The 15,652-nt window shown below is 39.6% G+C and overlaps 1 protein-coding gene across 1 annotated transcript in view; it reads right to left on the reverse strand.

Annotated features, from left to right (window-relative positions):
* The window catches only part of LOC140244259 (fibronectin type-III domain-containing protein 3A-like), a 174,389-nt gene that overhangs the window by 94,711 nt on the left and 64,026 nt on the right, over window positions 1-15,652 (reverse strand). Inside the window, 1 exon segment of the mRNA XM_072323898.1 lies at window positions 6,577-6,852. Coding sequence (XP_072179999.1) covers window positions 6,577-6,852 — 276 coding nt within the window.

The raw sequence follows: 15,652 nt of genomic DNA on the forward strand, positions 1-15,652 counted from the left end.
CTAGTAGGCCGTGGTAAATTGGGGAGAATGCAACAAAATGTGACAGCACATAATAGGATGTGATAAAAACTTAGAGACAAACTGTAGTGGGATGAGACAGGAAATATTTTGGTGTAGTCTAGCCTGACCAGATGCCATGCATGAAAACACCGTCTGATAGCTACATGTTTTCTTACCAATTTAATGAAGTAAGGACTGGAACAAACACAACTAAAATATGGAGGGAAACATACAAGAGAGAATATCTCACCTTCCCACAATGCACTACGTTTCATGCAAACAGGGCTACCATGGTTGTGAGGAATGTGGTGTCAATGTAGCAAAGTGTAGTTTATATCTGACATCTGAGCAGAGCAGGGAAATCACTCATTTTCCGCCAGATTCTAGACATTTCAGCGAGGGCAAACATGTACTTTTGAATGAGACTGTCTCCATCTTCCATGTGAATAGTACCTTGGTGTCCATTAAAGACCAATCAATGATTAACCTCACATTGTCATGTAAACGCAGGCGGATCCAGCAATTCTGTAAAGGGGGGGGGGGGGGGTCATTTTTTCTTTTTAATTCTTTTGTTTTTTCCAAAAAATAAAGGGGGCGTGCGCCGGGTGCGCCCCCTCTGGATCCGCCACTGAAACGCATGAGTAGAAATGAATCCCCCTGCATCAGATCACATTTGGAGCCATGATTGGACAAAAGGGGAAGGAATACTGTTCTATGTAATGATGAATAAATCATTATGCATATAAAAATTTGATACAAACAGGGAGGTGTACTCCTCTCACCTCCCTGATACAAATAACTCTTATTTATTATAACGTCTCTTTTAACAAATAAATATTTGACTTAATCCTCAAGTGCTAAACTGTGTTCAAAAAGGAATATTGGCTTTGTGTCATTAAAAAAAAAAAAAAAATTGTTCAGCAGAAATGTGCTACACTTCCTGGAAGTGGAAAAGGAACAATGTTAATGCATATTGCAGGGAAATGATTCCTTAAAATTTGCAACAGAAAAAGAAAATCCTTCTTCCATGTCAGAAATAGGAATAGCTAAAAATAGAAGTTGACTGTGTGGGGAAACATTTGTCCCTTACCTCACACTCATCTGATTTTAGAGGCAAAAAAGGAGAAAACTTAAAGTGTGGGTGTTTTCTTACTTGTGCTGCTATTTTAGCAGCAATTACCCTGTCATAGTATCAGTACCAAGGCAACGATGCACTCCAGGCTATTTCTTTCCCAACAATTGAGGCCTTTTTGTTTGAATGGAATCAGCCCACGTGCAATCTCATATCAAACAAACAATTTATGCGTATGGCCATTCCCCGATGTGCCAGTGCAAATATGGACTTGAGCCTTGAGCCTGATGAAGTGCCACTAGCGGTAGTGATGGTGGTGGCGGTAGGGGAAGGAGGGCGCTGTCAACACCACCATTTGCAATCTCTGGCCAAACAGCCGGGCAGCTTTTGAGGGCAGCAATCAAGAGCATAAAAGCTGGAATCTTGCTATATATTGATACTAGACAATAGATCCATCAACTACACAGCACCTTTGAGACAGAGCCAGTAACTAGTGCAGATGGGGGGAATGGATGGGGAAGGTGTATGCAAGGGAGGGGGCGGGGAGAACTTAAAGGAAAGAGTGGGAGAGGTAGGAGACACTAGAAGAGGGGGGGGGGGTGGGGGTGTGGGACTCTGAGGAAGGGATCAGATGGCTAACCTGGGTGGCTGGATCTGGATTGAAATGGTAACAGATTGTAAAACAGAGTGTGAGAGAAACCACAAGCCATATGGTAAAACCATGCTGTAAATATATTCCTTACTATTGACCCGAATAATACTATCAGTTTCAGCACAAGGCGGAAACTTGGAGGCCAGACACCGTCCCCCAACATCTCCTGCACGCGTCTGCATGCTCTCTCCCCCTTACTCCCTCCTTCTCTCTCTCTCTTTTGCGCACTCTTCCGCGCCACCCTCGGTTTCTCTTCCCGTTTCCCCTCAACCCCTTATCATCCTCGCTCCCTTTCCTCGGCCGCGGCGGATGACGCATTTCAGACGGGGGTGCATCCTATTGACTCAATCGCCGTGACGAAATCATGACATCACGACTGGTGTAGGCGTCATGCCACCTGACCGACGGGAAGAACTGCTGCAGACGCAGTGAAAGCGGCTGTGACAGCCTCACTCAAAGTTATAGACAGAAAGAAAGACAGACAAACACATGCATACATACTCGCTTCCTTCACTCCCAATCCCATCACAAACAAATTCAGTAAAAAAAAAGTAAAACACCACTCAATAGGATTCTCATCTAAAAAGTTAAAATTCTGCTGATTAAATTGAATTTTCTTGGGCACGGAAAGGGAGACTACGTTGAATGCTATGGCATTAATATCATATCGCCTTTCTTCCCATGTGGAAGGGGGAGGGAAGTTGGGGGGGGGGGGGAGGGGTTGTGCAAGGACACAAAGAATGCCAGCAATTGTCAGAATGGGATTATTAATCCAGCTAAAAAATGGACGGAAAAGGTCACAAATTTCATTCTGCTGTTGATCACATCTCAGATGTCACTTGAACGGGTAAAGAATTTCTTCTGCTCGCAGGGAATTCTACTCTGCAATGACATAAGCACTTGAAAACCCTCGTATGCAGCAATTACATAGCAAAGTTTTACAATGCAACATGTAAAATTGTATACTCTCTAGAAGGAAAATTCTTTGGATTCTGCAGTTCAGTAGTGTCTGCATCATTCTAGTGACACTTTAAAGACATGTGGGTTGAGTGAATGCAGCAATATTAGTAGAACACATCAGTGAGAGTTTGAGGAAAATTGGACAATCCGTTCAAAATTTATGAATTTTTAAAGTTTCTGCTCAGTCACGGCTGGATGAGAAGACTACTATAGCTTGTGATGTCACATGAGTACAACAGCATAAAGAAAGTATAAAGAAAATTCAACTTATTTTCACTTTTCTCGCATAACAAAAGAACACTCAACTTTTTTCTTTTAGAAGGCAAGGGGAATAATATTATCCTTTAACATACATCAGTAACAAGTCCAAGAAATGTGCACTTTATTCAAAAAGTATAGTTTTGTGAAATTCTCTTTTTATTTTCCTTATACTGTTGTACGCATGTGACATCACACACTGTAGTAGTCTTCTCATTCAGCAGTGATTGCGCAGATACTTTTGCTTTGTACACATAAATATCATACACATGGATATACAAATTTAAAAAAATCATAAATATGAAACAAATATACATGTGTAATTTCAAAAAATGTTGCAAGGTCAAGAGTTAGGCAACTACACCCCCTCCCCCATCTCAAAGTTGCTGTTGCTAGGTTACCACACAGCTACAAAGCTATGATGTGAGGGGCCTACTTATTATACCCTTAATTTTGTTTTCAGGTAAAAACAGGAAATTCATGAAGATTTATGTACAGGTAAAAGGTAGACTTCTGAGGTGATGTCATTCTCACTTCCTTCAATGTGCATCCACAGCTGCACCTAATATCACTGTTCCTTATAGGGTTTATGCCAGGTTCAAGTGTGTACGTGTGTGTCACACACAAACACACTGCTATAGCTTCTGACCATTCGAGCATTGAGCATTTAGGGTTTCTGGGACGAACACTGAACTACATGTAGGGCTTTCTATAGCTCCAGTCGGTAGAGCACTGGGCTAGCAATCCGGAGATCTCGGGTTCGAAACCTAGTGGAATCCCATTTTCTTTGCTCAATTTTCCACTAGAAAAAAAAAAAAAATGTTACTTTTGATTGTGATAAACCTCTTCCATTTTTTTTTTTGTGTCTGATTTCACATCATTTATAAAAGTCAACTTGTACAGTGTAACTGGTGAAATATTTAACTTTAAATCCACAAGTCTCAAAGTAAACCAGAAAGACAGCAGGAAAATACATACATTTGACTGGAAAGATAACTAGGCAATCACCCATGAAACAGAAATGTGTGATGTATGAATGCAGTCGTAAAAGATAAGAAATTGCCACTGTCATACAGATGTATACTATTTAAAGTGATCCAGACATATCATCTTTTTTATGAATACTGCCAACGCATAAAATACTTTTCATGGGCTATAAAGCTAGGATAGATGGAGCAAACTACCACTGTACAATGTAAGCTTCATGCAATTAATGAGGTCATCCAATCATAGATAATCTCTCTCCCACTTCCAAGAAAAGGGGACTCTTCCGCTCATATTGTGTGGGCAATATTCTGGAGGCGGGTCACTGACATGGTCTGAAGGGGGCAGTATACAAACTGTGGGTCGGGTTGTGGTGGAAACTGGAAAATTTCAATAACAAACTGCGTACAGCTGAGCTGGTGGTGACAAAAGCTTCACTTTCAACCTACATATTTCCTCATGAAAAAAAAAAAACTGCCACAAAATGTAACACACTGATACCATTCCCCCTGAAACTGACCTCAGTGGCACTTTTTTTTTTCCCCACTAACAGGTTAATTCAGATACTTTCTCAGCTTTTTGGCTCATACTGTAAACAAATCTGTACCTTGCATAGCACTCTACATGTCACATCAATATTTTTGTCTGCACTAGCAGTCTATAAAAGGATTTGACACAACATGATACCCATTTGTATGACGCCTGATAATATTTGAATGACGACTGAGAGGAATGAACAAATTTGGAATCCTGGCAGTTTCCCCAGTTTCTTCTCATTCTCTATTCTTGCAATCTATGTCTACTATAAAGTAAACAGAATTGATAACGCTACCTATAATACCAAAAACCCAGACACTATGGCTTATTTCTCTTTCCACACTGTTTCTTATCATATTTACTCTACATTCTTTACATGTGGTAAACCAAATCTGAAGTGCCCCACCCCAATCAATGCAGTCATTCATGGATTTACAAGGGGGGGGGGGGGATAGAAAAGGATGAGAATCTGTCTTTTCAGTCCTTTAATAGCATATTGTCACATGAAAAAAATCCTAGATGTTAAACATCAAATATGAAAAGGGAGAAGGGAAGAAAGAGAGAGAGAGAGAAAAAGATATACAGTGAGAGGCAAAAAAAAAAGAAAAAAAGAAAAAAGGGGTATGGTTTTAGGAGAAAGCAATCTTTTACCGATGGGATACCGTGTACATGTATAGTCTCCTTGAGCACAGCTTTAACGCTACAGGATAGTGCAGTCTCTTACACAAGCCATTCATTAATTCTTGTGCTCTGTATGTGTATCTCCTGCTCTATTTGTGCTCTCCAGGCACGCATCCCATTGCGCCCTGGAAAAAACAAAACGGAAGTCCTCGCAGACTCCGTGGGTACTGCAGAGAAGGGATACACGAGATGGAAAATGAACTGCCAACCAGAATAAAAACAAAACACAAATGAAACAAAACAAAAACAAGCAGCTGCTCTCCCTTTCATACTAATGTGAACGTCAATTAAGCGCTCTCTCGAAATGAAATGAGGAATGAGAGGGAGAATTGGTAAAGATGTGCTCCGCTATCATTTCCCCCCCCTTTTGCTCCGAAATCTCACCAACATACACTGACTGCCTGCGCCAGGATAAACTTGTACAGCATATGGGAGACCATGATTTCTGGAAGGAAACCTACGTGAGGGGATTACTCGGGGCAACGGCGAAATGCAAATATGCGAGAGGACTGCCCGATGCGCAATGCGACTGGGAAATGGAATTTTGATGAGAACTGATGACTGGAGAAAGAATGGGTACATTTTCATATCGCCCCCACGAAGAGACTCTTGTGACCACGACAAATCAAAATTGAAATGGCACCATGGTAAAAAACAAAATGAAAATAAAATTTGAAGAAAAAATTGCAAAATTAGACTTCAGTCGGATAATCCTCAACAGCAATATAGGCCAGGAGCCAAATGAATTGGCACAACCATCAAACATTGCACTTTTTCTGTCTACTTAAGCTGATTATAGTTTCCCCGTCTTCTTTCATACAAACATGGATATCTAAATACTTATTGTTATTAAAGGATATGCCAACTTCACAGGGAAAAACAAACAAAAATATCATACACAGAATTTGCTCTGACTTCAAATCTCAGTTGATCATTCTTGCCTTGCAAACATCCATGCGAAAACTTAACGTTGCCTTCGCGCAGGCAAAATTGCTTGAACTGGCAGGGAACTTTGAATGAAAGTGGTGATGAAATTTATAATTATTGACTTTATCATTACAACTATTATCACAATCGTCATCCCTGAAGCTATGGCCATTGCTACGCATGTACAAGTAATGGCAGTGACAACAGGAGCAGACACATGCAACTCTGAAGAGAAGATTATTGAGACGATCACCTTCACTCACTTTAACTACCATATTGCTTACAAGAGATGAATTGTCAAAAACTTGATGGAAAGAGAAAGACCAACTGCCTTCATGTTCAATGAATAATCCAAGTGATCAAAAAAACATTTATGCATCAATTTAGTGGAAAGAAAGTGAGCAATGACCCCATCCCATCCCACAATGACTTTCAGTGTGTACACCTCTGTGTTCTTCAAAAATAAAAAGCAGTGGCTCCCAGAGAAATAAATTTTGCAGCTTACCTTCGTCGTCAGCTTTCAGACTATTTTGCCGCTTCTTCCGATTTCCGCCCCGTGAGTTGGTGCCGTTTTCTGACGTCCTGCCCATGCCGCCGTGCGAGTTCAGGCCGCGGGGTGAGGACTGCGGACTGCTGGAGTGACTGCTCTGGCCCGCCCCCTCCTTCTGCTGCCGCTGCTCCCGCTCCCGCTCTCGCAGCTTCTTCTGCAGCTTTTCGCGTTGCTTGTCCGCCCGCTCGTCGCGAGACCGAGACCTTGGAAGAACGGGCCTGTGTGCAGTTTCTGGTGGTGCACATGTTCAAGCCATGCATTGGAAAGAAGGAAACAAACATGATTTATGTCAATTTGCAGTCTCAGATATGACAATTCCATTGCAGTTTGACTTTGCTGACCCTAAAATATCTCAAAATGACAAAATCATGGATTTACAGTGTATGTTAGTTTGGACTTCTTAATTCATTTTGTCTTCCAGTTTTTTTGCTATGTCCTGTTTTAGGCCACGAATTATATAATAACTTACGAACAGATAATGTTCCTTTAGCAGCTCCTTATAATTCCATGAGTCTAGATTGATGTCAAACTGACCACCAAAGGCAAATTCTTCATAATATGGCCAAATTCTGTTAAAGACATGTATTCTGGACTGCAAAATTATTATTATTATTATTATTTATCATTATATCATCATTAGAATACTGATGAAAAATGGAGACTGTATTCCTGTAAAGAGTAGGGGCACATTTCTCTCTTAAAAATATTTCCAGCTGCACATTTTGCCATGGCATTTAATGTCTTTCCTTTAAAAAAAGAAGAAAAAAAGTCATTATATGACAGAAAAACCAGCAATGTGTATTTCCGGAAGAACAATGCCGGCACCTTTGCCACAAAGTGCACAAATACTCTCGATCTGTCACAAGTTCCTGAGGAATCAAACAAAAGTTTACTCTCGAGGGAAAAAGGCAAACTGTCTTCACTGCACTAAATGCATTGCCACAGAGCTAGAAAAGTTCTCTAGCCATGTGTCGCTCTGTCCTCCAGCCTACCCAGGGCTAGGGGTGAGTCATGCCGAAAACCACAGATCAGTTGGCAGAAACTCACTTCTCAATATCAGCACTGAAACAAACGTACCTACTGTACTTTGTCTATTTCAGTTGTACATCTACAAATGTACATGTATGCATGCAAAAATTCCCAAATGACCAACAGCCTCTGAGTAATGTGTCTGTAATATGACATAATTTGTTGCATCACGTATAACACGATGCAATGCCACAATTTGGAGAGATTTCATGCAGGCTCTGGCACATAGTCACCAATGACAGCTTTTGGAACCTACCTCTCAATTCTGTGTAGAACACTAGATGACACATGGTAACGTTATACAATGGATTGTGTGAGTAAGCAAAGATTAAAAAAAAAAAAAAATAGAAAGGATTAAAAGTAACATACAATCTGCAGATTTGACATGTTTGATGCCATTAACAAGGACATATTACACATACATGTAGTGTCTGGAGCTAGCCTCTAGGCATATAAATGAATAAAAAAAGAGAAAGTAACAATGCAACACAGCTCTATGGAGGATAATGTTTTGAACATAGCGATTTCTCGAATCCAGTTCGAATAATGCAAACAGAAGTACTGTTGGTATTTATTCCTTCATGTCAAACATTCAAGCCATCTGCACCCCCCCCCCTCCCCCTGCTGCCTGAACAGGGTGCCTGAACGAACAGAGGACATTAGCCCTTTAATAATGTTGTTCATCATACATGAATGAACTCCTGCAGGGCTTTTGACTGCCATACCCATGCATTCCAAGAAGAGTAGGATGCTCCTCAGTAGATGGCATGGCCGCCACATTTTCTGACTACAGTAGCTGGGGGAGGGGGGAGACTAATGACTGGGGTATCATGTTCTGGTATAATGTCTAATAATTTGTAACCCTCATCTCCCCCCTCCCTCCATCCTCTCTTACCCAGAAAATTAGGATGACCTACATGACTTCCCTCATAACAATGCACTCCTATATGAAACTTGAAATGCACCCAGAGAATGCAGACCTCCTCTGAAAAACTGCTCATGTGCACTTCCCACACAACACTTTGTCTATCGTGATTTCCACCCTGTACTAGAGCCCTATCTGTATGCTTACATCATCTGCTGCATTCCTTGACCATCAAAACATACCCTTAGAATTTGAATTCCCATTTCTATCACTGTTGTATATACACACATGCTCAAAATGGTCCTATTTCCTAATGATAAAGAATCCTTTAAAAAAAAAGAAAAATCCTGGATCCAGATAGTAAACACAATCTCACCACCAAAATTCAATCCTCTGTTTCTTGAGTTATTATCAACTTTTCCTGAAAATTCAAAATCAAAATCCATTTATAACTTTTGGAACTATTTTGCACACAGACAGACAAGCAAACAGACAAACAAACCGATGCCGGCAAACACACAACCTCCTTGGCGGAGGTAAAATTCCAAACACATTTCAGGTCATCACATAGGCCTATAATGTTTCATCTAGCCATGTTTATGTAGGCCTTGCTGGTGCCTTCAGCTAATGTTTCCATGAAAACGATTAAACAGCATTAATTTTCCTTGTTGGCATCCCATCCCTCCCTCACAAGTTTCTTGAAATATTGGATGGGTGTAAAAGTCCTCTTTTGCAAAGGCCTTTACCTAATAAAGTTCATTAACAGATCATGTTCGATTACCATGCAATAGTAAAGTTCACACTCATCTAGTACAACTTTAAGTCAGCTCAATGTTCACTACAATGACAACAGTGGAGTCTCAAGATGAATTAGGGACTGCCTTTCACAGTCCCTATTTCACTCACTTTAAATATGTAGAAGTCTACTAGAAGCTCCTAGCATTTTTTTTTCTTCAGTCATGGATAGCATGATCATAATAACTGTGAATGCAATTATGTCACTTCATCATCATCATCATAATAATGAAGCTTCTATTGAACACATAACAAATAAGTGTTGCCCATGCACTTTACAATAACTCTTATCATTTTACAATAGCACAAAAGCATAACAAACCACCAGTTTCTTTAAAAATAGCTATCACATGCTTGATTTGCCCTCCATACTGGTTTGAGTGTCGTTACTTCATCCATTTACAGAATTCTACCATCACATTTCATTCATGGCCACTACTGAAGTACTTCCCACAGAAAAAGATCAATGTCCTGTCCAATTATTCCTACAAACTCTGTAACAACAAAGTCCTAGCAACAAAAACACAAGCACAAGATGCATATATAATGTGCAAGGCCAACATTTGAAGCATGATGACATTCTCTGAAAGGGTGATATCACTACTTCTGAGAATGGGTTTTCATCTGGGGATATGACACAGTCAAATCTGATAAGATGCAGGGCATCACAAGTTTGCATACTTGTAACTTTCGGAAAGAGCCATTCAAACACCCTTTCCATGTAAAGTTTTTGCTGTATTTTTATTTTCTTTAATTTCCTGCATTGACTGATATGGTGGGTAATTAAAAAATTCACTACTTGCAAAAACATTGCCCTCCCCCCCAGCAGAAATGCACTGTACATTGCTGCAACTTTGCTCCTTGGATTACACATACACATCCTTCTCAATCCACTGCTGAGGTTCTTGATGACAAATTCAACTGAGCACAAAATATATGGCATATGGCATCAATTTTAGCCATTATCAACATTTATGAAGATTTGCCCTTTCCCTTCCCCCCCTCCCAAAAGAAAAAAATCTTCCTTATTGCCCCTAGTAAACACTGCCTCCAAAAGCCAGGATAACAAACAAATGAATGAATAAATAAATAAATAAATAATATATATATATATATATATATATATATATATATATATATATATATATATGAATGAATGAACAAATAAATAAATGAATGAATAAATAAACAAATCAAAATTAGACACCAAAGACCTGTTTGCTTTTTCATCATGTCAGTCAGATTCAGCGCCATTTTTTGGGTTTTTTGTTTGATGTGTAACAAATCGGTACCTCTGACACGGATAACCTCTACAATGTATCTCAAAACTCCACATTAATACCATTGCGTCTTGCCTGCACACATACAAACGTAGGAGCTCATTCATGCATAGTGCATGTGTGTTCAGGAAGCTAGAAGTTAGTGGAGCACACTCGAGTGATCATCAAAACCCCCCTAAAAGCCCCCTTTTAAGATACATTTCATCCCAATGTTTATCCTAAGCAAAGCACAAATCCCCTGTCTGGCAGTAAGCAGATCAGGACATCGACTTTGTCTCGCCTGCCTTCTCTTTGAGGGCGAAAATGTCACTGACCACATTTATAACTCTCTGTCAAGAGTCCCTCCCCCCTCCCCACCAGCACATCTGTACCCCTGCTACAACCCCACCCTCTCCATTAAATGGGTCAGATCGAAATATCATCTCTCTGTTCACAGGGAGTACAAAACAACTTGATTACCATTTACAAGTCAATTTCACAACGTTTGCCAATATCAGCCCTGTCTCCTTGTGTAGAGTACTGAGTATATTGCTAGCAGCTCATACTTTCGTAAATTTCATGAATTGCATATCATCAATATGAAGAAGAAAAACCCCGCTATAAATGGAAGAAAAAAAAAAGTCTGGCCACACTACCCTTCTGTAGCACTATCATAATTTCATTGCACTTTGTGCAATTTGGGACAAGGGCGTCGTTATTGGGCCGGTTTTGTTTGTCAACAGTATTGGAAGTGGGGAGTAATTGGCAACGATGACGTCAAAAAATGGATGATACCGCCTCCCTCACACGATGGTAATGGCCAATATCTTTGGGTTGTGGAAGGAGGGGGAGGGAGCAGGGAAATGCACCGGAAATGTGTCTGCGGACGAGAGGCACACACTGTGTAGGAAAGGCAGAAAAACTTGGCACACACGGACGGAGGGATGTAGGCATGTCTCATTAGGGGGCTGAGGGGGTCTCTCAAGCACTGATACCAAAGTCTACTTTCTACATTTAGAAACATCACCTACGGTACTTGTTGCAGCGCAATTCAGATTAAAGGGCACGTTGTGTGCGCCAGAGTCTGATGCAATCCTTCTACACTGTTTGCATGTTATATAGATCTGTCAATCAAGGACCTTTTGACATTTACAGTATTCACATAATGGAGCAAGCTTGCTTCAACTTCAAACCCAGGAATAGTCTAGAGCATTTAATTCATAGTACCGACTTCGCATACTTGAGTTTCCACGAAGAAACCTTAGTTGAATATCATTCTCTTTCATATTTAAGAAATGATACATTTATAGAATTCATGCCATTATCATTATCATTTCTTGATAGGGCTTCTAACTTACTTGTTACTTGCTTGATTCTGCTCAAACTTTCCACTCAAACTTTCCACTCAAACTTTTCTACTCTGACTGCAATGTTACTGTACTGGATTGAACAACTAACTACTCGTATGCACTTCTGAATTTTTATTTGCTCCATCTCCCTTTCAATGTATGTGTATGTGTAGAAGGCTTTGGATGTTGGCGTCAAATCATATGCTTGGCATTTCAAGTACAAAAGTGTGCACAATGAGGTAACTGCGGTAGACAGCAAGTAAACTAATAATCGGAAAGGTTTTAATCAGCAGTTTAAGAGATCTTGCCTGTCAAAGGCATTTCCTGGATGTTACATCATCACACAAATGGGACAGGAAGTGTGAGGATTCCATGCATCAAAGACAGGCCCACACTGTTGTGAAACAGTTTAAAACTGTGACAAACTCACAAAGCACTGGCTTAGTGGTAAAAATCCATCTTTTCCACATTTTGACTCTTTCGTTAGAATGCTCCACATCAAAATGGAGAAAAAGAAAAGCTACAGACTAGTGAGCGATGACACACATTGTAAAAGACTCTCAGGCTCATCGAAATGTAAGACAAGTTTCATGTATCCATGAAGGGGAAAAGAAAATATTATCTACACCTATCTCTCCCTGTATGTACATACAAATGTATGTATGCATGCATGTGTACAGAGGAATATATTTTCTAGCTTCTTATATTTTTCGCCTTGTATGTTGTCACTGCAACTATTTATATCACCAAGATTTTATATCACCAAGTCATCTCAAATGAGAAGTCACAACATCATGGTTTTCTCACTGACTGTACATGCACTACATATTCTTTTTTTTTCCCCCACAAATTTTAACAAGTCTACTGCTTTTCATGAAATGAACAGCTTGCAAAAATAACCTGGCATGAGATCATATCTGGCAAGTTTTATATTACTAGTAGATCAGGGTACTATTTTATATGCATTCATTTGTTTGAGAACAGATCAGGTGATTTAGCTTGTCCATCCCACCCCATGGCTAATGACAGTTGTCGCTGTGCATATCAAGGTCTCACTTATTAAAGTACAATAGCACGGTGCGGAAGTCATAAAGATTGGGACACCTGACTTCAAGGGATTTTCCATTTTCGCTTCTCCTGTATTCCATTCTATTATCTTGCATCACAATTCTAGCAGAAAAACTGCAAAGAAACAACTTATTGGGATGTGGGCAATTTTAGGGGGAAAATGGCTCAATTTCATTTATTGTTAATGTGTTCCATAATGATTCTTGGCATGGGTTGCATTTAATACAGACGAGCCATCATTTTTCATGGAGATTTTTTATCATCTTCATCATTTTTATGGAGAATCGTAATCATCAAATATAGCAACTATTGTACTGAGTTTGCAATGCACCTACAACAATCTTACAGTAAGAATACACTTAGTTGTAAAATTATAGTTAGCTTTCATCATGCTGTGATAGATGAGTTGAGAAATAATTACAGCACTGCCTCAGGAAATTTTGATCGGAAAAAGTAATTTCTATTTCTTGGCAAAAGAGCTCTAACTATCAAAACTTTACGATTAGTACAATTGTACATTCACAAAAAACAGTTCTGGATTGTTATCATCTATAGTTTGTGTGACCATGTCATAGTTTCCCTTTTAAGTATCCTCTATCAATACTACCCATGGATGTTAGCTATTAAAGAGGGCTCAACAACGCATTTGTGAGATGTACAGATCTGTCATTGTTACACCATATTCTACTTCAATTGTTAACTGAAAATAATGAAAGTACCTCATGAAATATATGCACAGAATTCAATAGATAAAGTTCTTCTGCAATGGTCACAACAACCCAACCGAAAATCCTCTGAGACTGTCAGCTATCTAATGAGCATAATGGACAGAAAGGTAATCCACCCCAAGGGAGAATGAAGCACTAATCATGATTAGTTACAACTGGTTCACACGATGACTGTAATCTTACACAAAGTTTTACACTTTGATGATTAACTTGTATAGTTTTTAACTATTACGCACAATAATTAGTCTTCACGATTAAACATTCCAGGAGAGCACCATACACTCAATGATTTAACCACAGAACTGAAAGAAATAATACACGCAGCACTAGCAATAAACCAGATAATGTGAGACAATCCAGCAGTAGATAACAGGCACTAGAGGTTGAACCAGAAGTTATGAGGGGTTTGGATTCGCTGAGAGGTCACACTAATTTTTGTCTTCATTGATTACTGTATACGCCGAATATTTTGCGAGGTTTTTATTTTCGCGAATTTCGCGAGTCAGCTGCTATTCGCGAAATCAAAAACACGCGAAAATATTGACTCTAATGCCGATATGAATGTGACATACGCATAAAATATTTCTCCATTCAGTACAGGACTCCACGATCGCGAAGTTAACCACTCGCGAAATTGTCGGGAAGTCCCGATTCACGAAAATTTAGACTCATGAAATATATGGCGTATACAGTATTATGTAAACACAATGCTAAAGTAAGAGTGGGGATGCCTCATGGCTCATGGACAGAGTGTATACCCTAAGAAATCTTGTGGTTCTCATCATCAACTGATCTTAATTGCTAACTTTCAAGAGGGTCTACACTGCGCTAAACTACGAGCTAGTCATTGACATTTAAAAATTCAAGCTAATCTTTCAGAACGTTTAATCTTTAAGAATCTTCAAGAATTTTTGGGAACGTTGGGCAAACCTAACCTCTAACTACACACGGTGCCCAAGCACGGTCTCACTTTCACAATTAACAAAAAAAGAAGGTGGGGGGGGGGGGGGGGAGTAGACAGGGTCATGCTAAGGTCATTACACAATCAAGTCAAAGATCCTCGAAAACTGTTAGGTCACCATTAGGGCTTTACTAATCCTCAATGTTCTATATTTAGACAAGCAGTTAAAAAGGAAGGGGAATGGAGGGTAGATAAGGTTTTGATAAGATTGTGAAAGATGCAACTCTTTCTATACAATGAAATTATCATTTTGTTGTGGCTTTTTTTGTCGACACTGAAGCTGTGACTACTTACCAGGTAGAATGGAGATAGGCAGATGAATTGATATCATTGGACATTTCATCGAAGTTGGCACTACATTGTAAATTGTAACAATGAATTTGATACTCCTTTGCACTTGTACCTCACTGGAGCTGTGATAGAGTTATAAACTTAACTATCTCCTGAACTTGACCACTGATCATTTACATAATGTATGTGTCATATTTTCATGGGGCTTTTATTTTCATGAATTTTGTGAGTTGAGTGGTATTCATGAATTCACCAATATGCCAAAACTTTAACTCTGATCCCTACATGAATGCAACATGCTTAAGTACATGAAAAAGGTGTGTGACAGTACAGTTTAGCATACAGAACTCTTGGCACTTCTATCATATGTGAATGGATGGGCGAATTCAACCAGACATGAAACTGTTCAGAAGTCCTGATTCGCCAAAAATTATACTCGCTAAATATATGGCGTATACAGTATATAGGCCTAAGTAGATAGTGGTGATACACTGAAGAGAAAATGGTAACTGTAAGTCATTTTAGGTGACTATAGCTGTATCTAGCTGCAGAGGCCTTCCCTGAAATAAAAGCTTGTCAGGCAGAATGTCCTTGTACAGCAGTGAGCTAAGCTCTTTACAAGGTGACTTGCAAAGAAAGGTCTCCTACTTTTCAAGGCGGTATTGGGAGCTCTCTTTGGCACTTTT

Source organism: Diadema setosum, chromosome 21 (genome assembly GCF_964275005.1).
Source record: "Diadema setosum chromosome 21, eeDiaSeto1, whole genome shotgun sequence".
NCBI classification, from domain to species: Eukaryota; Metazoa; Echinodermata; class Echinoidea; order Diadematoida; family Diadematidae; genus Diadema; species Diadema setosum.